A 26474-nucleotide genomic window follows, 5' to 3' on the forward strand; every position below is an offset into this window, starting at 1 on the left:
GTTCACCAACGAGGTGGTGGCAAGGCTCTGTCATCATGCTGCATTTGACGTTCGTTGCGTACTCCTTTTTACTAAGGTAGAAAGGATCAGATTGATTGACTGAATCTATACTACATTGATACTCACAACTTATCGTGGGACGGAGGTAGTACTACTACTCTATTCTTATTAGTATTCCATTAATTTATAATCGAAGTATATATGGATACAATCAATTCACATTATATGTACAATTAAAGTTGAGTATTCTGTTATATGATTAGTCGGATATTCAAATATGCACCAGGTCGGATATTTAAATATGCACCAAGTCGCATATCCTATAAATTAATGACTTCTCATTGGATACTCAATTCTCAGATTCGATTACTCGTGGGTATTCATTTTCCCACCCCTTCATAAAATACTCCAATTATAAACTCATACAAATAACCATGAGACTGAATTTGCTATTTAGGAAAGAATCTAGCACTGCTCACAGAGTATCTGAAAAATAATTAAACTAGACAAAAAATATAAAATAAATTCAACAAATATACTCCATCTAAAAAGCTTTGTTTTCCGGGGAATGATTCTCTGCTATCGTTAAAACCTCAACACCCCATGCTGTGATATAAAACGCAAAAGATTTCTAATGAAACTGCAGTCAACATTTAATATTCAATTCATCCAACCATCCCATCCCCGTCACCCTACCCTATCACCCTACCCACCTTTTCTATTAAGGTGTGCGGTACTAAATTCTTTAATTCTTAATTAGGATTTCTTCGTTATACATTAGTATTTTTTTTTTTTTTAATTATTTCTAATAAAACGGCAGCAAACATTTAATATTCAATTTGATTTTAACCGTCGATACGGTAAACCTTAGACAGGTCTAAACGTGGGATAGGATGATAGGGTAGGGCGGCGTGGGGGTGGGATGGTTGGATGAATTGAATATTAAATGTTGGCTGCCGTTTCATTAGATATCTTTTGCGTTTATATCGCAGCATGGGGTGAGTGGTTTTAACCACACCATCCCTTGTTTTCCACGAGCAAAAACAGCATAGAGTTGACACGTGGAAACAATAAGCAGACAGATAATTCAATCTCTTAGCAAAAAGCAGCTCATCAGAATTTCATAGTAACCACAATTACTCAATTACCAAGAAACCATTTTTATCCCAAACAAATACAAATAAATAGGGAAATCTACTAATTAAGTTTTTTTTGCTGAATTTATTTCAAGCAAGAATCCACCCCATTTCAAACAAGTGAATAATCAACTGTTGACATTGCCACCGCCGCAATTCAATTTTGGGAGCTCACTGGTAAAATGATCTGCTCATGATTATGGTTCAATCTCTTATTTCTCCTTTCAGTGTTGGTTTTTCTTTCTCCCTTGTTTGTTGAATCCTATCTGGGTATTCTTCAATGTTTTTAGGTTGGAATCAGATTCGATTATTGATTATAGCTAGTTTCTTGAAAATTGGGATTTGATTGTTGTATGATTTTTTGGATTCTGGTTCTTGATCGAGCCAATTAAACCAGCCAAAGGGTGTGATTCTAAGAAATTGGGTGTTGGATTAGTGATAAATTTAGTGCCTTTTTAGGGTAGATTTGGTGCTATTTTTTGCCATAAGTAAAAAAAGAAAGAATCTTTTTTGGTATCTTACCTTATTCTTATGCTGTTAAGGAAAAAGATGGTGTGCTTGTGCTGTTGTTTCCCTGCATTTGATGTGCATGTCTTGATAGTAGTATTAAGTAGCAAGCTTATCTACAACATTGAGCTGTGCCTATGTGTCTGATTTTCAGGTGTTTTGTGGTTAGGGTTATGATTTTATACAGTGGTGTGGAGAGTCAACTGTTCAATGGTATGACTGCAGCTTGACATGCTATTTGTAGGTCAGGACACCAGCATTGGAAATATGGGATATGGCATTAGCAGATTGGATTCTGCCTCCAGACTTCTTGATGGTTCGAGTTCCAGCGATGAGATTCGTGCTAGTCCTCAGAACAATAGGCAGTTGCATTCTGTAGACCATGATATTGCTCAGCTAACAAGGCTCCAATCTCCGCAGGAGAATTTTAGGCTAACTCGTCCAGGGAAGCGTGAGTATCCCGTCTCAGTAGTGACAATGCTGGCTGGTCGAGAAGCAAATCTTTTCAAAAGAGGGAGGTTCTCGCCAGGAGACTGCCGTCATGTTTTGAGTAAATATTTGCCTGTTAATGGTCCGTGGGTTGTGGACCAGATGTCAACCAGGGCTTATGTGTCGCAGTTTTCGGTGGATGGCTCGCTTTTTATGGCTGCTTTTCAGGTACCAAACCATAACACTGCATCAAGAGAGTGATAGAGAGGGAAAAGAAAAAGGGAAAAATTTAATTGTGTTTTATAGTATCTAGATTCTTTCCTTGCAATAATGACCTTCCTATTGTATCGCTGATTACGTATCAGGGAAGCCAAATTAGAATATATGATGTCGAGGGAGGATGGAACGTTCGAAATAACATTCTTGCGAGAAGCTTCACATGGACAATTACTGATGCAGCCTTATCGCCCGATAAAAGACATCTTGTAGGTTCCCTTTTCCCATTGTTTCAAAAAGCATGTAAACGTTTTTTAGAGCTGTTCTATAACTCATATGCACTGCTATCTCAGCATGTTTCAATGCGTACGTCTCAATACTCATGAAATATGTGCCTTCTTTTATAGTAGCTCATAAGAAAAATATTATTCGAGTTATCTTCTTATGATTATCTTATTATGATTGTATTTCAGGTTTATGGTAGCATGTCGCCTATAGCACACATTGTTAACATTGGATCTGCTGCGAGAGATTCCCTTTCAAACTTCACTGTATGAAGTTCAACTACTGTTAAGTTTTGGCATCTGAAGTTACCACATAAAACTTTATGTTGGATTTATTTACACTGCATTCACAGTTATCATTCTAGTCATCTCATGCCCACCTTTTATTTCATTTACCTCATGATGTTATGGTGCGGTTACAATTCGGTACAAACACTGATAATTAGTGTTTCTAATTTTCTTACCAATTTCTTTAAAGTGGTCTAGTAAAATTCAAAGCATAAAATTTATATCAAACCCTTGGTTTCTTGTTTAATACTACTGCATTTTTTGAGTGGAGGTGGTAATCTTTCTGTGTTACTTCTATCACATTAGCATTGATGAAATACGGGTTTTTACTCTTTAGGAACATGAAAGTTTGGATTTCACTTCTCCTGAAGATGGTGGCTTTGCCTTTGGAATGTTCTCGCTGAAATTCTCGACCGATGGACGTGAAATTGTTGCTGGAAGCAATGATGATGATATATATGTTTATGACCTCGAAGCGAAGAAAGTCTCTCTTCGCACCACAGGCCACGGGGTAGGGTTGTAATACTACTGAAATAGTATTTTCTATATTTCGCTCCAGAACTAGACTTCCGATTAAAAATCAAGTATTGTTCGGCTCCAACAAAACGCATGTTTTATATTGTGATTTTTTGGCTTTCAATACGTCTGCATAAGTTTGATCTTTGCTGCATGTCAGTTAATTATATCTCTCATTGAGTCTAGGGAAATGATTTCAAACTTGTCACCAATTCTTATTTTCTTTTTCTTGCAGTCCGATGTCAACACCGTCTGCTTTGCTGATGAAAGTGGCCATCTTATCTATTCAGGAAGCGATGACAGAGCCATTAAGGTAGTACAATGTCAGTGCACCTCATTATGGAAGCATTCAATTTGTTAAAATGAGATACTATTTCATTTTCTCTTATTTTTCTTGAAAAAAATATGCGGGACATAACAAAATGGCGCCACATGTAGGTTTGGGATAGGCGCTGCTTGAGACCGAACGGAAAGGCTGCAGGGATCCTAAAGGGGCACCTTGAAGGGATTACATTTATTGATAGCCGCGGAGACGGCCGGTATCTTATATCCAACGGGAAAGATCAAGCCATCAAGCTGTGGGATATCCGGAAAATGACATCAAAACATCCCTAGTACGTGTCAATTTTTATGTTAGTATTAGTTAATTTCTGAAAGTTAAGCCATGGGAGTGATCTTATGATAGAATAATTGCGATTTCTCCTGTATCTGGTTCGTATTTCAGCTATCCGCTACACAAGAATCCGGAGTGGGACTACAGATGGATGGAGTACCCTTCACAAGCGAGAGAGTTGAAGCACCCTTATGATCAGTCGGTAGCAACGTATAAAGGCCATTCAGTCTTGCGCACTCTAATCCGCTGTTACTTCTCACCCGAATACAGGTAAGTCTTTAGACTGACTCCACCCGTTGTACTCGACTAGATGTCCTCAAAACTCTCACTTGTTTGCAGCACTGGACAGAAGTACATCTATACCGGATCTCACGATTCTTGCATCTATATATATGATTTGGTACGCCCTTGTCCTAGATTTCCGCATATCTCGTTTCAACGAATTCATTACAGTCTAAAAATGTGTTTCAGGTTACGGGCGCCCAAGTGGCAAAGCTGAAGCATCACAAGTCGACAGTGAGGGACTGTAGCTGGCACCCGAGCTACCCGATGCTGGTCAGCTCGTCTTGGGATGGGGATGTCGTGAAGTGGGAGGCTCGTGGAGGCGGGGAGGCGCCAGCACCTGCAAACAAGGAGATATTGGGAAAGAGACATTTCTACTAAGGTTATGGCACTGTAAGTGTAAGTTCACTTGCCCCATAATAAAGTAAAAACCACATTTTGTTATTCAACTTGTAATAAAAGGGACTTTTATTCTTAGTATCATATTTTGTGTTCATCTTATTTTTCCTATTAACTGCCCTATACCGATGTTAAATATAATGAGTATATTTGTGTTGTAATTATGAGAGCAAGTGCTTGAATTAATTATTGTACCAAGATATGCACCTAACATTTTTTTTCTTTTCTTTTATTTCACTTATTTGGTTTCTGTTGGTTAAGGAAGATGGTTGGTTCATTTCACATCCGCGAAATGATTGAACAAATTCCAATGAAATTCGGTACAAAAACCCAAAAATTATGACAAGTAATTACTCCCCATTCATCATCATCACCACCTCAATATTCTGTATTCACTTTTCCCAAGTGTTTTCCCAGTGTTGTCAATAGTCTAGGTAGTAAATTTATTCCGGCTTAATTCCGAGTATATATATTAATATATTTAGGTGGCGTTCGATTTTTAAGATAAAATAATACCAAGATATAATTTAGGATTAAAATTTAAAATTATTTTAAGTCATAGGTGGTTACCTATGACTAATTATCCCATGATTATTCATCTATGATTGATTTGTGAGTTGAATCTCATGAATCAAACACACTATAAATTTAATCTCGGATACAATCTTGAAAACCGAACATAGTGGACAAATTAAAAAGACTTGATTACTCATTTTTTATTTTTATATTTTGAATCGTCTTTCTATTGCTTTTCAAATTTGAGTCAAAGTACGCATTAATTACGTTTTATGGTTCCGAAAAAGTAAAAAATTTATACACAAATCATAAATATATGACCACAATATTATGCACGTTCCATGTACTATATATGCGCCCATATATTTTAATTAAATATATAAATAAATCGTTTTTTTTTTCAAAAAAACCGGTTTTTGGTTGTACAAAATTTGGTCACATATATTTACAGTTAATATTTATTTTTTTAATAGAAAGATTTCGATGAAAAAACAAAAAGTAAGGACAATGTACACCAATACCATATTTAATCCTCCACAAATCAGAAGAAAAAAAACAAAAAGTAAGATAAATGTACACCATATTTAATCGTCCACAAATCAAATCAATCTATTTCATTCTTAGACAATAGTACATTAGTACTTATTTTATTCCTGTACCACATGATACAGTTGATGATCCTTTATAAAGCGAAATTGCATAAATTAAAATCCATGGATAAATTGAGATTTTGAAAGATTAGTATGATAGTTGCAATAATCGAGAGGGTCATACATGAATAACAAAATGACCAATTTCACCTAACTATACTACTATAGTTGGATGACAAAAATTTAAATTGGTCTATTTCAGTCCCCTGGCCCCTACCCAGTAGAAAATTCAAAATATGACTTCATATCACCCTGCAACATATTCCCTTTAGCTTTTCATAGTTTGAGATGCAAGAAAAGAAACTTGGAGAAACAATAAGAAAGGTTAATCTTGAAGTAATCTCTTTTTGACTACATCTTGATTAACAAATGATTCCTCATCAAATGGAGAAGACAAACAGACATCCCCACAATCTCCATTACCTTTTTGTCTTCAAATTGTTAGAACTATTGCTTCCATATTAAAGCACTTCTACTAAATTCATTCCACTAAAGACAAATTACAAAACACACACACACACTAAATATTAAAGTGTACATGTATATAATTGTAAGCAAGAGAGGAGGCAATCTGACAATTTACAACGTCTTCTGTAAAAGCAAGAAAACAAATGATTTGAGATGCAAAGCAATACTAATACTGCCTCTGTTCCACAGTGATAGTGATAGAGAGTAATAGAGGCATTTCATTTTGCGCACTCGTTTTGAAAAAAATGATATTAAATATTTAAAGTGGAAAGAGAGTAAAGTAAGATATAGAATAACGTAGAGAAGAGTTTTATCTACAATATTCTCACTCTTACTTTGTTTTTTCTCCACTTTAATTATTTATAATTATTTTTTCAAAATGAGTGCGTAAAATTAAATGTCTCTATTACTGTGGAACGGAAGGAGTAGTATTCAATGAGAAAATGAAATAAAGCTATATAAGTATTAATAAGTGTTTTTAATTACAAATAAGCTTAGCGTCACCAATAGTAATTAGTAATCCCCAAAAATAATCAAATAATAATCCACAAAATTATTCTTCAAAAAAAGTGAAATCCCCATTCTACCCTTTCCACGGAATGCATTGCGAGGTCGGTCTCGTCTTCTGCCTCCCAGCCTTCAACGGGCAGGGCGTCTGCACGGGCAGCACCATGCAGTTGTACTGTAGGCATAGAGAGGTGCTCAGCGGAATCTCCACCCTTGGATTAATCCTGATTCCGGTCAGATAATTATGCTGCAGATAAAGAATCTCTATGCTGCCCGATAACAACCGGTCCACGAAGCTGACCGGCACCTCGCCCGTGAACCGGTTGTTATTCAGATACAGATTCCGAACCGTCGACAGAAGCGGCGATACTCCCCCGGAGAGCCGGTTGAAGCTGAGATCGACGGTGGGGATTCTCACCTGCTCCAGAGGCTGGACCGGACCGGAGAATTCATTTCTCTGGAGCTGGAGATTGCTGATCGGGAAAGTGAATATTTTGCCCGGGATGCAGCCGGTGAACCGGTTCGAGCTCAAGTCGACGTAGCTCAACCGGTTCAACCCGTATAGAACCCGGTCCACCGGGCCGGTGATCCGGTTCCACGACAGTGACAGGTACTGGAGCGACGGCGGCAGCCCGGCCGGCGAGAGGGAGCCGGAGAGATCGTTGTGCTTCAAATCGAGCCGGGTTAGGGCTCGGGAAGTGAACCGGGGGACCGAACCGGCGAGGCGGTTGTGGCAGAGGATGACGTTGGAGAGCGACGGCAAGGCTCCGATTGAGAAAGGGATGGCTCCGGTGAGCTGGTTGAAGCTCAAATCGAGCGTCTGCAGCGCGCGGAGCTGCCCCAGACCCGCCGGGATTTCGCCGGAGATGAAATTGCGGCTGATTGCTAGAAAACGCAGGTTTTTCAGCTGGGAGAGAGTGTGGGGGAGTTGCCCGAAGACCCGACCCGGAACGATTGTGAATTCGGATAGGGCGGAGAGCTTGCCGATAGCCGGGTCGACCCGGCCCGTGAGACCGGGGGATCCGGCCCGGGGATCGCCGAGGTTGAGCGCGATCACTCTGTCTCCGTCGCAGTAGACGCCGGCGAAATTGCAGGGGTCCGACGTGAAATCCCAAGAGGCGAAGTAGTTGGAGCCGCGCAGATCGCTCAGGCTCTTCCGAATCGATTGGAGGGCGAGGAAATCGACGGGGTGGAGCATGGAATGCGCGGCGGCGATCATGTGGGATAGCAGCAATACGACGCCGTATGCGCGGGAATTCGTGGAGAAATGCTTCATTTCTTGACAATGGAGGAGGCGAGGGGTTGTTGCTTATAAAGGAGCGGCGAAAGTGCTTTTCCGTGACAGCATCAAAAGTTGCAGAGAAGTGTAAATACAGATACAGTGGTTGATGAAAAAGAAAAAGAGTGGCTTCACATGAAAGAAACTCTCAAGATAGAAAGAGAGAAAGAAATTATCAAGATTATTAGTGGAAATTTGGGCTTGTATAGCTTCTTGGAGAAGGTGGAATCAAAAAAATTACTTCCTCCGTCCTACTTTATAAGTTCCGGTTGAGTTCGGCACGAGTTTTAAAAAATATAAAGAAGTATAAAGGAAATTTGGGTATATATATAAGTTTTGGGACGTGATCAAATGAAAACTCTAAATATTATACAAACTCAAAACTATGATCTAAATCATTGAAAAATACATATCACAAAAAAGCATCAACAAGAAAATGTCAACAGAATTTCAACGGTAGTCAATGATTGATGCTGTGTTGATATTGTGTTGATACTTTGTTGACATTAAAATCTTGAAATTTTACACTGTGTTGATATTGTATTGAAATTGTGTTGAAGCTGTGTTGAGGAGTTTTGAGTTTGTACAATATATAAGTTTGCATTTTATCACTACCCTATTAGTTTTATAATAAAATGTGAGTGAAGATAGGTGGGTGAAATGTGAGGCTTAATATCAATTATAAAATATTTTAATCGAAACTCCTAAAATGAGACACACAAAATAATAAATCGGAACTCCCAGAGTGGAAGTAGGGAGTAAAAAATGGCTGCAGCTCTGTATCTTCTGTGTCTGTGTAAATGAATTAGTGATTCATTATTGGGGTTGAAATTTAGGGAAGGGACTAATATGGGAGAGGTTTTATTTAGGGGAGGTTCGGGTTGGCGAACGGATGTCCGAGCCTACGTGGCGGAAATAAATGCGAGGTTCGGGTTCCATATATTTTTATTTTCTGGATTAATTTTTGATAACTGGAACTTTTGGTTGGAATGATGGTGACGTGTCGAGGCACGTAATAAATATGAACGCTAGCTAGAGGGTGCCACGTTGGAAGAGAGAGAACAGTGTACTGACAGCTGGATGTAGAGTTCAGCTGTAATCGCCTGAATCGCGGTGCAGGATGTGTATGTCATGGAACAAGTTCAGTCTTGTACCTTTGTTTTTATGTTGACTTAACAGCTTTCTATCATGTTTAGAGACTCGAGAATCAAGTACTATGACAGCTTGACTCTGTATAATGAGTGTTATTTTGTCGTTTTGATATATTGTATAATAGTGAAATAATTTCCTTTTTAAGTAAAATCATTATATTTATTTTTACTTATTTTACTCTCTCTCTTACTTTATTTTTTCATCTCTCTTCCTTTTTTATTTTCTACTTTGTTCTTGTTTTACTTAACTCAGTTAACATATTTTTTCTTAAATTGCATGGCAAAAAGAAACGTCTCCATTACCGTAGAACTGAGGAAGTATATCATTTTAAAAATAATTAAATAAATGTGTTTTATAGTATTATTCCCTCATTCCCAACTAAGTTGAGTCAAAACTTTTGGACATTGAAATTAAGAAATCGCGTTGAAAGTAGGAGAGATGAATAAAGTAAGAAAGATAAAGAAAGAATAAAATAAGTGATGGAATAAAATAAGAGTGACTGGATATTTTGTTTTTTTAAAAAAAATGAAATGACTCAACTTAACTGAGACAACAAAAATGAATACGACTCAACTTTGTTGGGACGGAGGGAATGCTCGATTAGATTTGACAAAGGTTGTGGCTCTAGTTATTATAAGGTCAATATGATGATAATTCAATTTGTAAGGTCAAATTCGAATATGATATGTTGAGGAAATCTAAATTGAACTCAAACTTTCCCCATTACATTCAAATCCAAACACGACGTGAACATGTTAGCGATGCGATTCAGTTGACCTTTACACCACATGATAACAACATGATGGCGATACAAACTCGACAAGACAGTAACACGAAACTCGATATGATAATCTAGCGACGTATGAAAAACGAAAATTGAAAAATGATAACTTAAGCTTAACTTTAATAAAGTAATGAAAAATTAAAATGATTGAAATAATACTCCTTCCTTTAAAAAACAAAATAAACGACAAAATAAACGACATTGATTTTAATGAAAATAATACTCCTACTATTGTTGTGTGTATTTGTGATGAAAATTATTAGCCCTAAATATATAGTTTTTCTTGGGGTCCAATATTTGTCGCAAGTATAGTACATAGGAAGTTATAACTTCGAATTCAATTTTTCAAAAGGTTGAAAGTGTAATAGATATTTACTTGATTGGTTCATTTATAACTGAAGTTCGTTACAACATGGGCTTCATAAATTTAGCATTTAGAGCACTCCCAATGGCGTCGGCGAAAACTCGGCGACTTTTCGCCGAAAATCGCCGAGTTTTCGCCGACCAATGAAAGGAATTCGGCGAAAAATCGGCGATTTTTCTCCCGATTTAACGCCATCCGGCGATTCATCGCCGAAAAATCGCCGAATCATCGCCGCCCACTGTGGGCGCGATTCGGCGATAATTCGACGTTTTTTTATTTTTAACGGCTAAATTTGTAAAAATGAAATGTTGAGTTAGGGAGAAATAAGGGAGAAATAAGGGAGAAACCATTGGAGCAGTTGGCTAAAAGTTGGCTAAAAACTGGGGATAAATTATGGTGCTGATGTGGCGCTGATGTGGCAGAAATAAGGGAGAAATAAGGGAGTTTTAAGGGAACCCATTGGGAATGCTCTTATAAGCATAATAGTAAATGATTTCCTCATTTTTCACAAGAAAAAATGTCAAGCACCCAATCCATTTTGTCCACGCCTCTTTTTCTATATTTTCCTTTTGAGGGTCAAAATTGTAATTGGGCTGAATATATTAAAAGTGTGATTTATCTATATATTTAAATGATTCATGTCCAAAAATAATTATCACCGTCAGCATCGAACATTTAATTCATTTGGAAACTTGTTTCTGTAAATTTCGATTTGAACAAAAATTTCCCTTTCTTCTCTTCGATCACAAACTTTAGAATACTTATCTTTCTTCTCTTTTAAGTTGAAGACGAAATTCCACCTTAAATAAATCATCAAACTGAATAAAAATAAGAGTCGGAAGACAATTTGGACATTTATTCATGTGTCTTACTTTCATTTCTATTTTCTTGAAGGTTTTGATTTTGTTTGTTTTTTTGCTATAATTAACTAAGCAAAGTATATATGTAGATTGTAGATACATGAATTTATTTATGAGTCCTATTTTCTTGTTTTAGTTCGGGTTTATATCTTGCTATTTTTTATTTTCGAAAATAAAAATTAATGATAATAACCCACGTGCATTTTATTTATCTTTTACTTTTGCTTTTGGGTCTTTTTAGAATACTCATGTGTAGCTCTCAATTTGTGGGAGGACCATTATTTAATCAACTAACCGTAGCCACATTATATACTCCTATGATTTATTTGAGTATTATTAATATCTATTACTCCATCATCGCTCTTGACAAAGATATTTATTTTAAAAAAATTAGGGTCACATCTACTAGATTCTAAGACATTATATTATAGTATGTGAATTGATGTGTATTCAATAATATAACAACCTTTGAGTTCAATTAATATAGTTATATATCAATGATTTTTAAAAAATTATTTGTAACATCGTATGTTACACATTAATAGAATAAAATATGAGAAAAAAATTTCACAATCTTCATAGGAAGGTCCTCATCTATATAGAGATTATGGCAGAAAATGGTGCATAAATAATATAGACTAGGCCATGCTGTTAGCTATGATGCATATTAATAATAGTGTGATAGTAGTATATAGGATGGTGAAGATGATCTTACATTTATTAATTTTGACTATATTCAATTTTACTTCTTTTTCCAATTTTTCATAGGCATGTGACATGTCTAATAGTAATTATTCAATTTCACTTAATGATTATACGAAGCTGAGACATTAGCAATTTGTTGTATTGAAAGATAAAATTGAAAGACAATTTGTTAGGCCGTAAAGTCACACACAAAAGGGTCCATTTTAAAATGGAAATTCAAGACAATATAATTGAGTGGCCTAACCATAAATGCCCCTTTAAAGATTAATTGCCCAATAAAACATAAATGTATTTATATTTACACGAGATCATTTAATTTAGAAAAGTTGAAGAGAAGGAAAAAATTGACTAAATTAGGTATGGGTTTGTGACTAATGGAATGGCTTGTAAATATGAAAATTGAAATGGTCCTTGCTATGAGTAAATTGCACGGGGAAATGTGCTCATTTCAACAACCCCACTACCCTTGTAGTCCCTCGAAATCAATTCAATTTTTATTTGATAAGTTGTAATTAAGTGCTATGTAAATTTGATACTAGTATATTATAGATGAAAGAATCATGTGTGTATATTTATAAAGTTTAGGTATCTTGTCTTTATCATCCACCTACACTCGAGTCCTTTGAGAAAATCATTATTACTATGCAGTGTCTCCACCTCCCTCTCATCTCCCATTCTTTTGCCTCTCATATTCACAGATAGGGAAGAGAGAATGTCTTGCTTGTAAATAAAATAGTTAATCATTTGATCAATAATGATTCTCCGTTTATTCCATAATCACTAAAATCCATGCCTTCTTGAATATAAGAGTAGCGTCTTACCAATCGAATTACAATTCTTAGAGCATCTCCAACGGCGGACGTCAAGGTAGGACGTCGCGGAAGTCCGACCGGACGTCCGCCGTAGTGAAGAAAAAGGTAGGACACGCCCGTCCCGTGCGCCCATCGGATGGGCTCGGACGTCCTCGCGACGTCCTACCTGACGTCCGCCATTGTGGAGGGGGTCGGACGTTCCTGTCGGACGTCCAAGTTAAAATTTATTTTTTTTTAAAAAAAAACTCTATAAATACGGCTCTATATATACGGCTCGTTAAATTTCATAAATTTGAAACGTATAAATTGAATAATTGTGATTTTATTTTATTACGGGAAGTCCTAGTGAAGTCCTACATTGTGCAGTGGAATGAGAAGTCCTAATGGGAAGTCCTAGTAACATGGCAGAAGGTTTTTGTGGGAAGTCTTAGTGGGAAGGACGCCACCGGAGATGCTCTTAGTTACCTGTACATTTTAGCAATGGTTTAAGCCAAAAAAAAAGTAGACTAAACTCTTGTATTCCAACTCTAATTTTATGACATCATCCCAACTTTCGAATAGAAACAAAAGAAGAGCATTTAAGGAGGAAAAAAGAATAAAAACTTGACGCATTCTGAAAAGTAAAAAATGAAAGAGAGCTGTAAATTGCAAAAGTCTCCAAAATGGCCAGCATGCTATGGTCTGAAAAGCAAAAATAAACCAAGACAATATCAATGTCTACATTGACTTAACAAACAGCATGCTATAAAAAGATAAAAACAAAAGATTCACATTTAGCACAACTGTACTTGCACATATATTTGTCAGATTCAAAGGGAATCTTTGCCAACTCTTTAAATGAGATTAGAAATTGATTTGAAAATGGAGAAGTTTAATTATTCCTCTTTAAAAAGAGATTTAAAAAAGAAAGGGTAGAAATTGGATGCAAAAGAGAAAGGCATGTAAGCCCAAAATAAAGAAGGGCTTTGATTTGGTTAGTGCTTTGGTAGATAGAAACAAAATGGTTTTAAAAAAAATAAAGGTTTGGACTCTCAAAATCTTATCTCCATCTAATGCATTTACAAGAAAGTCCTTAACTATTCAGTTTTCCAAAAATATAATGAACTTATAAAAAATCAATAAGATACTCATGTATCACAATATCCTCAATATTATAATTATGCAGTTTTAGCAGTATTATTATAAAAAAAATATATATTGCTTTGTTATTAAATCCAGTACTATGCATTTAGATATTATTATTATTATTATTTATTTTTTTATTATTTGTAATTGCAGACACACCAAATAGAATATTCTCTAAACATATTTATGTTTATGTTATCTCCATCCAATCACCAATACACTTTTTTTAAATTTGTAATTTAAAAAAAGTACGTACTTAATACTTTCAATTTAGGTACTGTCCAATCAGTTTGATTGTGTATTTTATCCATTGTGATAATTTGAAAATTAGACTGTATTAAATCATAGACTATGATAATTAATTTACTTTTGATTGAAATAATAAGTATATTTAGTCTAATTTCAAAATTATCTTAATAGATAACCTATTTGAATAAAAAAACACACAACCAAGTAGTTAAACAGAGCAATGCCTAAAAATTGAAGCTACATCATATATTATTAAAAATAACATAGTAGTAGTAGTAGTATTTCTTAAAATGCTGCAACAAATTTCCCACCAATGGCACATAAAGAAGAAATTAATTTACAGAAACACAACATATGAAGGAATTAACAAATTAGCAGAGGGACCTTTCACTAAAATGAAGGGAATCTGATTAATGAAATGTTGGTGTTGAATTAATTTTCCATATTTCCATTTCACTCCTTTTTCCATGGAAAACAAATGTTACACAAAGCAACTAAGTTCTATCATCTGTACAGAAGATGATACAGCAAACCTGAGAAAACCCAAATTCATCTTCTCCATAAACAACAAGAATGTTATATTTACAACAGTATACATACCACATAGGGCAGTGAGGTGCACATGTATCATATCATGTATATTGTCGTCGTGATTTTGTTCCTTCCCGTCACACTGGATTCTGATTTAGCAGTCTTCAGAGAAATCAAACATCCCGCCAATCCAGCCTTCCTCTTGAGGCCCTTCCTCGTCTTCCAACTTCTCCTCTTCATGCGTGTTATCACCAGAATTCACCTCATGTGTTATAACTTCAGTTGACTGCTGATGATCGGGGAGCTCTGGTTTGTTATAGTACCCTTCCTTAAATAACGGAGCAAAATCTACAGTTACATCGTTCCTCAAAGGCATAACGTTGTCTGTGTCTGAGTCAGGATTGTCAACATTCAGCAACTGCATCTCATTCCCCAGCGAGGATGACCTACTGATTGCAGCATTATCCAAAAGAATATTTCCATTGCATGTGTTTTGTGAAGGACATGGAATAATTGGCATAGACCCCTTGACACCGGTCTTACCCTCAGCGTGACCAACAACAATAGGAGATCTGTCAACGCTCATGTGATCCAAATCAAGCAAATTCTCCATTCGTCTGGATGATCCTGGTGTAAAAGTACAGACCTCGGGTTGTTAATTATGTGACGTAATTCAAGACGAGAGATACTTTCTAGATAGATGAAAATGGAACTATCATTGGAAGCAGTACCACTGAAAACCTACAAACTACAATTTTCACATTTCAAGCTGTTAACGCTGTCTTACCTCCTTCTGAGCTTTCTGTAGAGCTAAAAGAAGAGGGTAGCTTTGAATGAAAAATAATACTTGCTTCATTAGTCTTTTGCTTAGAATTATTCACAGAAGCACTAAGGTATTTTCCATCGGAAGGTATAGACCTGCATAAGTAAACCAAGTGAAATACCAATAAGAAACAATAAATAGTGCAGCTAAAACAATTAAATGAGAAATATGATTTATCTACTAGCTAACAAAACAACCATCATAAAAAGCTGTTTACCGTAATATTCAACTAAATGGATAGGCAAAAGAGGCTATCAGGAAAACAGTAACCATCTAAAGTTTAGCTCAACAATATCTCTAATATACAGTTATACACTAAATTTCCATAGACTGTAATATAAACACTGAAATACCCATCTAACATCATCTCTATACACCCTATCCAAGCTATTAACTTGTGAAAATGCAACGCGGAAATCTGAGGATTTTCATTGGACTGTAAACTGTTCATGCACAAACAAATTATACTACTACTACTCAATATTTCATAGTATGTCAGAAAGATCTGGGTTTTTTGTACTAGAAGATGTTGCAGTAGAGTTTGAGAGTATTTCAATCATAGAGAGGACAAGTATAACCAAGAACAATAGCAAAGTATAAGGTATTGATGACCTGTCATTCCAGCCAGATCTTGCTCTAGGAAAACTGTCAAATATTGGCAACAAGTCTTTATGTCTTATTTCAAGCTCATGTGAAGAAGCCATCTCAATTTCAAACTCCCCACCTGGATAACATTCTGCTAGTGGAGATTCCATTACGTGGAAATGCATCTAATTCAAGAAAGCATATTGAGTTAAACAAGAGCTTCATTTATCACAAGAACGTCAATAATCTATAAATGTATACCTTTGACTTTTGCCATATTGGTATCCTGCCAGAGTTTATTTGTACTTCTGCGTTTGACAAATACCAGTGAGATCTATCTAGTGACTTCAGAGAATCAGACTTAGCAAGTTTCTTGTCACCAGGACTTGCATTCTCCCGGAAAACCATTTTGGAGTCCTCATCAATTTCAGCATCATCCAGTCCATCAAAGATACTGCCAGAAATGCACTCCTCTCTTTCCATGTTATCCAATCTTCTGCATACATCCCACCATTGAATGGGTTCTACTTTCACCCTTAAGTCCTCATTTTGAGGGTTGGTTTGTGGAGCTGACAAAGATTCGGTTCTACTCCCAATCAGTTCAGGGCCCATTGAGGATAAAAATTCATGCTGAACCACAAAGCCTGATGGCGTATACACTAATAAATGCTCCAGCGAGGTACCAGTTGACTTAACATCCAGAGAACCAATAGAGTTAGAATTATGAAAGATCGCAGCAACAGCTCCAGAAGGCACCCATAACTTACCCACCATTGAAGCAGCAACATTGCTTACTGAATTAATTAACCCAGTGTCACTACACTTTATCCTGGTGATGACAGATAGGGTGCAAGGAGGTGGAGACAAAGAAGGCTTCTCATTTACAGTAAAAGATGATGTAAACCACCATGGTCGAGTGGAAGCTAAAAACAGAGAGGTTCCTTGCCCAGGTTTATGTAAAGTATGAAAACCTTCATCTCCTCCAAAGGGTGACAGAACAAAGATATGGCAAGTTCCTCTTGCTGATACAATAGCAATCCACTGGCTGTAATGACTAAAGCAGATATCCTGGATGACCTGGTGATTAAGACAGGAAAACAAGGGGATAATGTTAAGACATGGGTTATGAAAGAGAAAAGGGAATTAGTGAACAATAGACAAAGAACACTATGCATATACTTACTGCACTTGTTATGCCACGATAAAGCTTGTAAAGATGCACATAGGAAGTGCTCCAGTCACTGGAACCTGATCCCCCACATTTATGTGAAGGCATGATCCTAAAAATGTTCATGTTATTTCCATGTACAGAGGCCGTAACCAGAAGGGTTCCACTTGGGTCAAAACACAAAGCCATTATTGGACTTGTATGAGCCCTAAACTGTGCTATAACTTCTGAGCAAACAAGGTCCTTCACAACAATCTGCAATAATATAATATCGAAGCTCAATATCTCTAAAAGAGAGAACACTAGGTACAAACATTAATTTATTTTCATCTGCCCAACAGTAACTACCAAATTTAATGAAATACCAAGATATCACTGATTTGCACTTACCACTCCAGCACTCTCTGGTTCAGATGCTGCTAGTTTTCCAGCTTTCCAGCCAGGAGAACCACTAGCATTCTCAGGAACCAACTCTGGATAATACTTAGAAAATTTCTTGTATCCCATGTCCCCTAGGGTGAGCAATCCTGCAGCTAAGTGTTTGCTTGACTCCACTGCATAACGAGCCATTATGGTGCCACTACCTGGAGATGTTGATGGACTTACACTGGAGGCAAGGCTTTTTGGACTCACCCTTCCTGTAGTTAACAGGAACGGGCGATTAGGGGGATAAGCCAACCACCTTGAACCCAAAGCCATTGGACCATAGCCTGTGTTGATTCCAAATGATCCTTGCTCTCCAACTCGCGGTACAGGATAGGTTATAACTATAAATTTCTTCTCAAGAGTAAGGGTGTCAAAGCAGTAAATCTGCAAAAGTAACAAAAAAGTTAATTATCAACTAAGTTATCATGTTCATGAAAAGTTGGAATTTGAAATAAGGGCATTGGTACTCAATCATCTTGTAAATCATACTTGCAATGGATCTCATTTAACAATCAACTATACATTGCATATACTAGGACCCGCCAATTTAAGTAACTTTCTCATTTGAATCAGATCATCCAAAGTTCCTCTGACAGAAGGCAGGGCTTGCCAAGAGAACAGTTCTGAGCCCAAGTCACATCACATATGCAAAATGTGTTCCAACCAACTGAAAGGAAAAGAAAATGCAAATACTACAATCAAGCAATAGACTGTCCTTAATCCACTACACTGCTATTAATTCATGGAATTGTTGATGATAACCTTGATTCATGTTTTTTTTCCCTTTTTCTTTCTTTTTTTTTTTTTTGGGGGGGGGGGGGGGGGTGATTGTGGTAGGATAATGTGCAAATTGTAATCAATAAATGTTATGCCCATGTGTGCTTACTTGTTCTTCGAGACCAATAGCTACGACTCGGGAGCTGCATCTAACCATGAATACTGCTGATTTGAAGTCAATAACCTTCACATACTCATTCGACTTCATTGAGTAAAACCGAACAGCAGTAGGGGGTTCTATCAGGCTCCCAAATGATGTTTCTGTCGGACCATATCTACCATTGCCTTGACCAGTATACTGAGGTGATGGGATTCTTTCATCCTCATTCCCACCAACCACCACCAGTATAGGGTGTGATGATTTGTACTTTCCAGTACCATCACAATTTGAAGGAGTTGGAAGCATCTGTAAGAAGGTAACTGGTCCATCACGCTTAGATACCAGTTCACTCAACCCAGAGGCATCCTCAACATCGAAGACTTGAAAACCTTTCAGATAACCAAGTAATAGGACACATCTGACGGAACTTGCACCGAGCTCTAATTTGTCAAACCCAGCCCACAAAACCTGATAAACAAAACTAAACTTTGTCTAATCAATGGTTCCAAATTCCAATTCAACCAATACTTGACAATAAAAGTAACAAACTTATTTCAACTACAAAGCGAAATAAATAAATTTGATGTTCAGCGAACAAGAAATAATTGGTAACTCCTTTCAAAACTTCATCTTTCGAATCATAACGTGATATTTGACAGAAATCATCTTCAAAAACCTAAACCGATCCAGAAAATAAACGATCAACTCCACGCAACAGTTAATCCGGATCAACTTTCGGCGAAATAAACCAACTTTTTTTTTATCAGAATTAAAACAAACCAAGTCTGGTTGCCCATTTCTCCAAACTTATACGACAAACAAACAAGTACCTGCCGTCTACGATTCAACCAACGAGAAACCACTAAAACACAACAACAGAATCAAAATCGAAGTCAGGAATATCGACCTGCTCCTTCCGATCGTCCCCCGGGTTGGAAATGGACGCCGCGACGGATGCTCCGGCGGAGCGCACAGCGGTGCTAGCATTAGTCGAGACCGTTTTGATACAAGACGAGATAATCCTCAACGAATTAGGCAGCAATTTGCCGGTCTTACCCTTGCCCTTCTTCATTTCTCCAATAGAAACACTCGGTATCCCCAATCAGCCCTTCCCAGCCACCACCGCCTCGCCGGAATCCAGTCCACCGCCGTCGCGCACCGCCGCAGAGGCCGACGCTTCAGCCGAGCTGCCGTCGATCATCAATTTGTGCGATCGCCGGAGAGAAAATGACGACACCGCCGCAATAATTTGGGGAAGATGATTTCGTGAAAAATGGGTGAAATTGGTGGGGTTTGACTTGAAGCGAAAATGCTTGTGTTTACTGTTATGGACTGGGTTCGATGTGTATATATATAAATAGATACACGCGATTGTAAACCAAATCTATCCACACCCCCAATTTCAGAAATTTTGAAAACCGAAATCCAAATTTAATTCTTCTATATGGAGTAATTGTTAGGTTTATTTAAGAGAAAAAAAAAGCTAAGTTTTTTGATCTGATTTTTTAAAAATTAATCGTTTACAGGTCATATTGAATTAATTTTTTTTCCATATTTTATGGACGACAAATTCGGAATATGAGAAATTTTGGCTTGTTAAGAAATCAAAAATGTTATGCACACCGGAAGAGATCACCTAAAAATAAATAAGATTATGTGTGATATTTTCATTGCTATACGAGAATTAAAATTACTTGAAAAATTACTATAGTAGTATTATTTAAGGTAAATAATATAAAATACTTAAATACTCGACTACTCGGCGAGCAAAACACGGTATGCCCATGTTTTCTTTGATTTTTAGTTACATTTTCCTAATTTTATTTTAATTATCGATTAATTAATAGATCTGGATTCTTGAGTGTGTACGCATCACATGCGAGTAAATATTAAATATAAAATAATATCATTTTTTATACATAATTAATAGTAGTAGAACTATTTAAATGAAAAGGTTCAATTTTAAAATTTATGTGGTCTACTTGTGAATTTATGTGCAATAAACTCTTGATAATAATGGAGTATACAACTAATTTCATACAAAAAATTGAATATTTATCTATAAATACAGAGAATCTCGATATTCTTTCATTGGAAAGTCGCTATTTCTATACATGGATCTCAATATACGCCCATGGGCCATGATTATGAATCTTCAAATCCAACATAAAAATACTACTATAACACAAATAAAATCATATGTACAAATACAATATACAAATTACTATGTTGTCTCCCATTGTAGCTTCAATTTCACAGTACTATTCTATTTTCTAATTTGATCCTGTAAATCTTTACACATTAATCACATAAACTTGGTGTAGACTATCTAATGATTCTAATCCACAAAATGCAGCCTTTTGAACAAAATTGTTGTGTACCGGTTTAGGCTTCGATGGCTGACCGTGCTCGCGCAGTTAGGCCTCTCGAAAAGCTGTACTTGTCCGCGATGAAGAGCTCCTTGTAATACTTCTTCCAGCTTGACAGCTTCTTGCATTTCCTAATCAAGTCTAGGCTACCACAGCTCCCTCTCAGAAGCAACAGAATCTGCATTTTTGTCATATGCACGATAACGATACGATCATGATACAGTTCAAGAAAACAAAGAATTAAAAGGGGACGTTCGTGCCTGGCTCATGCGTGGGCGTTTGATCGAGGATTGCTGGACACATAATGAAGCTGCCAGGATCATGAGATTCATCTGCATTGCATTGTAGTTTTCTGCAAGTGATGGATCGACGAGCTCGTGTATTTTGTTCTTCTTCAGCAGAGGCTTAGCCTAGCATAAGGTCCGTACGTGGAAACAACGAGTCGTTAGCTAAAATACGGTAAAACTGCTGCTGCAGCACCTCAAAGTGTAGGCAGGCTTACCCAAATAACAAGGCTTTGCTGCGAATAGTCAAGGGCGCGACGCCCGGCGATGAGTTCCAACAGCAGCACGCCAAAGGCGAATACGTCTGTTTTCTCGTCCACTATTCCATGCATTAGAAACTCGGGAGCTAGATAGCTGCAGTGACTAACGATTAGGAATTTAGGGCAGGACGAGCATGGTGAACGAAACTCGATCAAATACCTACCCGAAAGTGCCTTCACATTTTGAAATGGTGAGATGAGTCCATCGGTCTGGCAGCCACTTCGCAAGCCCAAAATCGCATATCTGAACGAAACTAAGCCACACAGACTAATTCATCGAACACTTGAAAAACACATAACTTTAACAGGCTATTCATTGACCCGTAAAATAAGGCCACCAAGTATATATTCACTCGTATACAAATCATTATTCGATACAAAAAATGTAAAACGAGACATTGGCCGGGTACACAAAGCAAAGAGGAGACGCGGAAACACCTGTTTAAACAAGAAAATACATCAGTTTCTAGATACACTACCTGAGGTTCAAAGTCCTCTGTAAGCAATATGTTTGCAGGCTTAATATCACGGTGAATGATCCGCCTCTGGCAGCCCTCGTGGAGGTACAACAACCCCTTAGCCGTTCCCAACGCCACCTTGTAACGAGTACTCCACTCTACCTTCTCCCGAGGATCTGCTTCGTTAACCAATAAACGTATATTTTCAGATAAAAAGAAATCATACAAATGCTGAAGATAAAAGAAAATTTTTGCAATGATGCACTAACTGTGAAGCATAGAAGCCAAGCTTCCAAGGGGAGATAACTCGAGAACAAGGTAGACTCCACCTTCAACGCCATAACCGATCAATTTAGCAGTATTGGGATGATTCACATGCCCCATTATCCCGAGTTCAGTGAGAAAATCTGCGATTCTTTCTTCCATACCACCCTTTGTCAAGCGTTTGATGGCAACGAGCTGCCCCCCACGCAAACGCCCTCTATACACCTCAGCATAACCGCCCTTTCCAATCAGATAACCTAATCAGAATAAACATCAAACACCATCATCTAAGGATAAAAAAAGATTGATCTTTTTGAAAGTATCAAACGGCAAAGCTAGCCAGCAACCTTGACAAAAGTTGCTGGTGGCAGTCTGGAGTTCAAACAAGCTAAAGCTCTTCCATTGAGGCTTAAAATAGTTTAAGTTCGGATCAAGAAAGGCGTTTGGCTCGCTACTAACTTGAGTCAAGCTACTGCTGAAGATTTTCGACAATTTAAGCGCGTTGAGGGGCTGCAGCTGCCGTTTGGATTTGAATCCAAACAGCTGGAGGAATCCGGGTAGTCGGGAGGCTGGCTTAGGATCGAGGGATTCCGAGGTGCTTGCTCTGGAGGAATCAGTTTGAGATTCTGCACATCTCAAGAAATCCTCAAGAACTGTATCTGGTGAATTAGCATTTGCTTTCTCCCTCTTTCCCTCCTTCTCCATACTTTAACACCACAACACTACTACTACTCTACTGTAATAATAAAAAAAACACATCTTTATTTCAGCTAAATTGAAAATGAGGATATGCATAATTCATTGGAACTAGAACTTACAAGTAAGCAAAAATAGCACATTTTTCAGCAAAAATATGCATAATTCATACGGATAGCAAGAAATTTAAAGCTAAATAGTTGCCACTTTTTATCATACACCTTGAGCTCATTACACAAAAAAGACTCGAATCTGAAAAGGTTTTTGTTGGCAGTACGATTAAAGAGCCGACCTTGCGCCTACATCAAGAAGTCTTGAAAGAGTAGAGAGATGCATGCCATGGAATGGGAAGATGTCGGAATTGTATCGAAAAATCTCGGACAAAAAGGAAAATCAAGACATTGATTTATGAGCAACAGAGGTTTCTTGCTCTGTTCTAACTTGTAACCAAATCAGTTTTTGTAACATTGAAGATCGTGTTTTTTTTCAGCACAAAATTATTGGTGGTGGTGGTGGTGAGTGTGCATGAAGGAAGAATGGTGATGATTATGTGCTATATATCTTCAAAGATAAGCTGCTTCGGCTGTTGCTTGACTTATCAAAATTAAATGAATTACTAAACATTTTAGATTATTAGTAATTCTTATATAGTTTTACTGTATGTATAGACTATAGAGTGTGTGGCCCACCATTAATAATCAAATAGGGATTAATTATATGGATAATCATTCAACTGATGCCGTAACGAAAATGCTGTCTCCAATGTGTTTAAACTTTAAATCACTCCACTAATCATTTCAACAACTTATGTCTAATTGCATCTTTATCTAATACACGTACGCAACCTATTACTTTATTCATTATATGCAATAAATCACCCCCATTCTTCAATCATGAATGTTCCATTAATTTAACCTATGTAATATAGGGGCATTTGGTTTATAAGTTACTATCACTAATACACAAAATACGATCATTGCAACTTAATATGGTAAACCATACTTATTGATATTACTGTCCATGCTGTTCATTGCGCAAATTTTAAGATTACCTTGATCCGGTCTAAGCTTGAGAAATTTCCATATTAAGCTTAGATCTAAGGCAATACTATATGCCAAATTACAAATAAATGCTTGAAGAACAGTTTGACATTTTTTCTCTAAAGTTTGGTATCAAATCTCTGATGGCAATTAAAACTAAAAATATAATATATAACTATCTCACATTGGTGTCAAGAAAAAACTGATACTAGTATATAAGTCTCATGAGCCCCTCCTCTTATCATTAATTGGACCCCATTAATTTCTATCATGATATTAGAGCGAGTCACTGACTGTGGGTCAAATTTAACTGACCCAGCAGTATATCTAGGCCAAAACCGAAAAAATGACTGACCCATCAGTATATCTGGACTTAAAAATTTGGGTCAAGTGGTCCAACCGATCGAAAAAAATTGGGCCGATTGTCTAATCGATTAGAAAAAAGTCCAACCCCTCCAAGGTTCACCTTGAAGGGTTTGAAGGAGGGTGTTGGCAATTGAAACTAAAAATATAACATATAACTATCCCACATTGAAATTAAAAAGTCTCATGGGTTCCTCCTCCTATCACCAATTGGTTTTAGGATGAAACCTATGGATTTCTATCAAGTTTGACCAGATAAATTAGGTTTATATCATTATAATTTATAGCTGGATAAAAATGTAAAAATTAAAGGTATATTATGAATTTATGCGCCTAAAGTTGAGACATTAAACAATATTCCACTTCGTATTTTATTGTCCTTATACTAAATGAAAAAATTGGTCGAAATTTGCCATATTTTTGGACCCCAAAAACTGGGCCACCTCTTCGTGTATTGCATTATTTTAAAAACGAGATTTAAGCCCAGTATAGTTATTGGAAACTTGAGAATTGGCTCTCTAACTACAGCCCATTCTCACTAAGTCACAGATCTAATTGAATTGATTACAAACGAGTTTATTAAATATTTTATGGTTTGATAATAATATTTAAGTTTAAAGTATCTATCACATACGAAAATTGATTGATACAATAATTGCTGTATTATAAAAAGAAGGCAATTAATCTCATGTTTTCAATTGGGCTGGCCTATATAGCACATGTCTATTTTTTTTTTATGATACTTTATTTTCTTCAATAAATCAATTCAATTTAAATAACTTGTAGGTTTATTTTGTTGAATAAATGCACCCCGTCACCTACTTTTCAGGCTTATTACAAGATTCCTCAAAGAAATACTAATAAATTAATTTGGCTATTTCGCCTAATGGTGCACAATTGACTTTTTTTTTTTTTTTTCATTTTTGAAGGTGTTCCATATGCTAATCCCTCGTTTCAATAATAACATACACTGATCAAATAGTTAGGTCCATTTATATGATAAAAATTGAACCCCTAGCCTTGTTTTTCAACAAAATTAAATTACTACGCCAACTATATTAGAGTATTAGATAGTCCAATAAACTAGGCATGTATTCTGAATACTCAATTCCAACCAATGATTACCAAAAGACTACCAACATAAATATTGACTCTACTATTTTTAGTCCACAAGAGGTGTCTCCAAAGTCCAAACAATGAAGACAGATAGTGCTTCGTGGCGTGATATTGCTCGGTAAGGATCACCTACGACAAATCCTAATTCATTTTCTAATACATACATACATGAGTGATGGATCCCACCATCATTTATTATATATGTGTGTATGTATTAAGAGATGAATTAGAGTTTATCGTAGGTGATCCTCTCCGAATATTGCTTGCTGAGCTTTTAAATGAAACCAAACCAAATTACACAAGCGATTTAATGATTTTTTGAAATTAAATGACTGCAGTAGTATATATTACTCCCTCCGTCCCGGATAATTCGGGTCACTTTGACCAGACACGAGTTTTAAGAATTGTAATGAAAAGTGGGTTGAAAAAGTTAGTCGAATGTGAGTCCTACCTTTATATATTACTCCCTCCGTCCTGCTTTAGCAGTTCCATTGACTTTTATGCTCTTTTTTTTGTAAAAATGATAAAATATAGTTAAAGAGGAGAAATGACAAATTAAGAGAGAGAATAATATAGAAAAGAGTCTTATCTACATTATTGTCTCTCTTACTTTATCATTTCTCCACTTTAACTATTTTTTATCATTTCTACAAAAAGAGGATAGAAAAGTCAATGGGGCTGCTAAAGCGGGACGGAGGGAGTACTAGTTTTATAATAAAATGTGAGTATGAATGAGTTAATGGAATATGTGGTTCACTAGCAAAAATAGTAAAAGTGAAATGAAATAAATTATGTGGGACAAACCGAAATGGAAAACTGGGATGAATTATCCAGAGAACGCAGGGAGTATCTTTCATTTTCCAAAAAGGAATTCAAATGTCCAACAGTCCAAGATCTTCAAAAAATATAAAAAAACAAGAATTTCATTAATATTAAAAGTAAGAAATCTACACACGTTGAAAAAGAGTCTATATCTTGATGCTATAATATGTAAATAACCATAAAATTTGACTTTTATCACAAAACCAACACAATTTGAAATCAAACGTGTTAGTGCTAAATTTATTTGATTG

The 26474-nt window shown here is 36.5% G+C and overlaps 4 protein-coding genes across 9 annotated transcripts; 1 reads left to right on the plus strand and 3 right to left on the minus strand.

Moving 5' to 3' along the window:
• The first annotated feature begins 1108 nt into the window (after positions 1-1108).
• LOC125217848 (LEC14B protein-like) lies at positions 1109-4907 on the plus strand. Of its 4 annotated transcripts, none has more exons than XM_089062982.1 (10): positions 1109-1313; positions 1798-2300; positions 2438-2557; positions 2762-2839; positions 3198-3371; positions 3612-3689; positions 3815-3990; positions 4101-4259; positions 4329-4389; positions 4461-4907. In XM_089062982.1, the coding sequence occupies exons 2-10, from the start codon at positions 1875-1877 to the stop codon at positions 4650-4652; spliced, it is 1464 nt and encodes a 487-aa protein (XP_088919108.1). In that variant the 5' UTR covers positions 1109-1313; positions 1798-1874; the 3' UTR covers positions 4653-4907. The 4 variants fall into 4 exon arrangements, with proteins under 4 accessions (XP_088919108.1, XP_088919107.1, XP_088919115.1 ...); XM_089062981.1 differs by having other exon boundaries at positions 1813-2300; XM_089062989.1 differs by having other exon boundaries at positions 1893-2300.
• A 1828-nt stretch (positions 4908-6735) lies between these two features.
• LOC125218857 (uncharacterized) lies at positions 6736-8291 on the minus strand. The gene has a single exon (XM_048120637.2). The coding sequence runs from the start codon at positions 8085-8087 to the stop codon at positions 6888-6890; it is 1200 nt and encodes a 399-aa protein (XP_047976594.2). The 5' UTR covers positions 8088-8291; the 3' UTR covers positions 6736-6887.
• Positions 8292-14532: 6241 nt separating this feature from the next.
• Positions 14533-19900, minus strand: LOC125221786 (autophagy-related protein 18g-like). The gene is made up of 8 exons (XM_048124036.2): positions 19459-19900; positions 18561-19019; positions 17639-18058; positions 17264-17503; positions 16342-17157; positions 16108-16265; positions 15460-15590; positions 14533-15299 (listed from the first exon to the last, which is right to left on the minus strand). The coding sequence occupies exons 1-8, from the start codon at positions 19621-19623 to the stop codon at positions 14827-14829; spliced, it is 2862 nt and encodes a 953-aa protein (XP_047979993.2). The 5' UTR covers positions 19624-19900; the 3' UTR covers positions 14533-14826.
• Positions 19901-20584: 684 nt separating this feature from the next.
• Positions 20585-23472, minus strand: LOC125219358 (receptor-like cytosolic serine/threonine-protein kinase RBK2). Of its 3 annotated transcripts, none has more exons than XM_048121324.2 (8): positions 23175-23472; positions 22534-22922; positions 22192-22443; positions 21944-22098; positions 21629-21708; positions 21423-21558; positions 21181-21330; positions 20585-21098 (listed from the first exon to the last, which is right to left on the minus strand). In XM_048121324.2, the coding sequence occupies exons 2-8, from the start codon at positions 22889-22891 to the stop codon at positions 20937-20939; spliced, it is 1293 nt and encodes a 430-aa protein (XP_047977281.2). In that variant the 5' UTR covers positions 22892-22922; positions 23175-23472; the 3' UTR covers positions 20585-20936. The 3 variants fall into 3 exon arrangements, with proteins under 3 accessions (XP_047977281.2, XP_047977276.2, XP_047977280.2); XM_048121319.2 differs by having other exon boundaries at positions 21944-22101; XM_048121323.2 differs by having other exon boundaries at positions 21944-22101; positions 23160-23472.
• Between the last annotated feature and the right edge of the window lie 3002 nt (positions 23473-26474).

This window comes from Salvia hispanica, chromosome 1, assembly GCF_029641045.1.
Source record: "Salvia hispanica isolate PSC_SH4W2 chromosome 1, Shi_PSC_v1, whole genome shotgun sequence".
Classification (NCBI taxonomy): Eukaryota; Viridiplantae; Streptophyta; class Magnoliopsida; order Lamiales; family Lamiaceae; genus Salvia; species Salvia hispanica.

What these genes read in the sequence shown, in the direction of transcription:
- LOC125217848 (XM_089062982.1), top strand. Translation starts at nt 1,875, where the DNA reads ATGCTATTTGTAGGTCAGGACACCAGCATTGGAAATATGGGATATGGC. An exon ending in TTCGCACCACAGGCCACGGG is followed by an intron (nt 3,372 to 3,611) that starts GTAGGGTTGTAA and finishes TTTTTCTTGCAG; the next exon opens with TCCGATGTCAACACCGTCTG. An exon ending in GCGATGACAGAGCCATTAAG is followed by an intron (nt 3,690 to 3,814) that starts GTAGTACAATGT and finishes CGCCACATGTAG; the next exon opens with GTTTGGGATAGGCGCTGCTT.
- LOC125218857 (XM_048120637.2), bottom strand. Translation starts at nt 8,087, where the DNA reads ATGAAGCATTTCTCCACGAATTCCCGCGCATACGGCGTCGTATTGCTG.
- LOC125219358 (XM_048121319.2), bottom strand. Translation starts at nt 22,891, where the DNA reads ATGGAGAAGGAGGGAAAGAGGGAGAAAGCAAATGCTAATTCACCAGAT. An exon ending in CTTGGCTTCTATGCTTCACA is followed by an intron (nt 22,102 to 22,191) that starts GTTAGTGCATCA and finishes TGGTTAACGAAG; the next exon opens with CAGATCCTCGGGAGAAGGTA. An exon ending in AGCAAAGCCTTGTTATTTGG is followed by an intron (nt 21,331 to 21,422) that starts GTAAGCCTGCCT and finishes ACCTTATGCTAG; the next exon opens with GCTAAGCCTCTGCTGAAGAA.
- LOC125221786 (XM_048124036.2), bottom strand. Translation starts at nt 19,623, where the DNA reads ATGAAGAAGGGCAAGGGTAAGACCGGCAAATTGCTGCCTAATTCGTTG. An exon ending in GGGACGATCGGAAGGAGCAG is followed by an intron (nt 19,020 to 19,458) that starts GTCGATATTCCT and finishes TTTGTTTATCAG; the next exon opens with GTTTTGTGGGCTGGGTTTGA. An exon ending in CAATATGGCAAAAGTCAAAG is followed by an intron (nt 16,266 to 16,341) that starts GTATACATTTAT and finishes TTCTTGAATTAG; the next exon opens with ATGCATTTCCACGTAATGGA.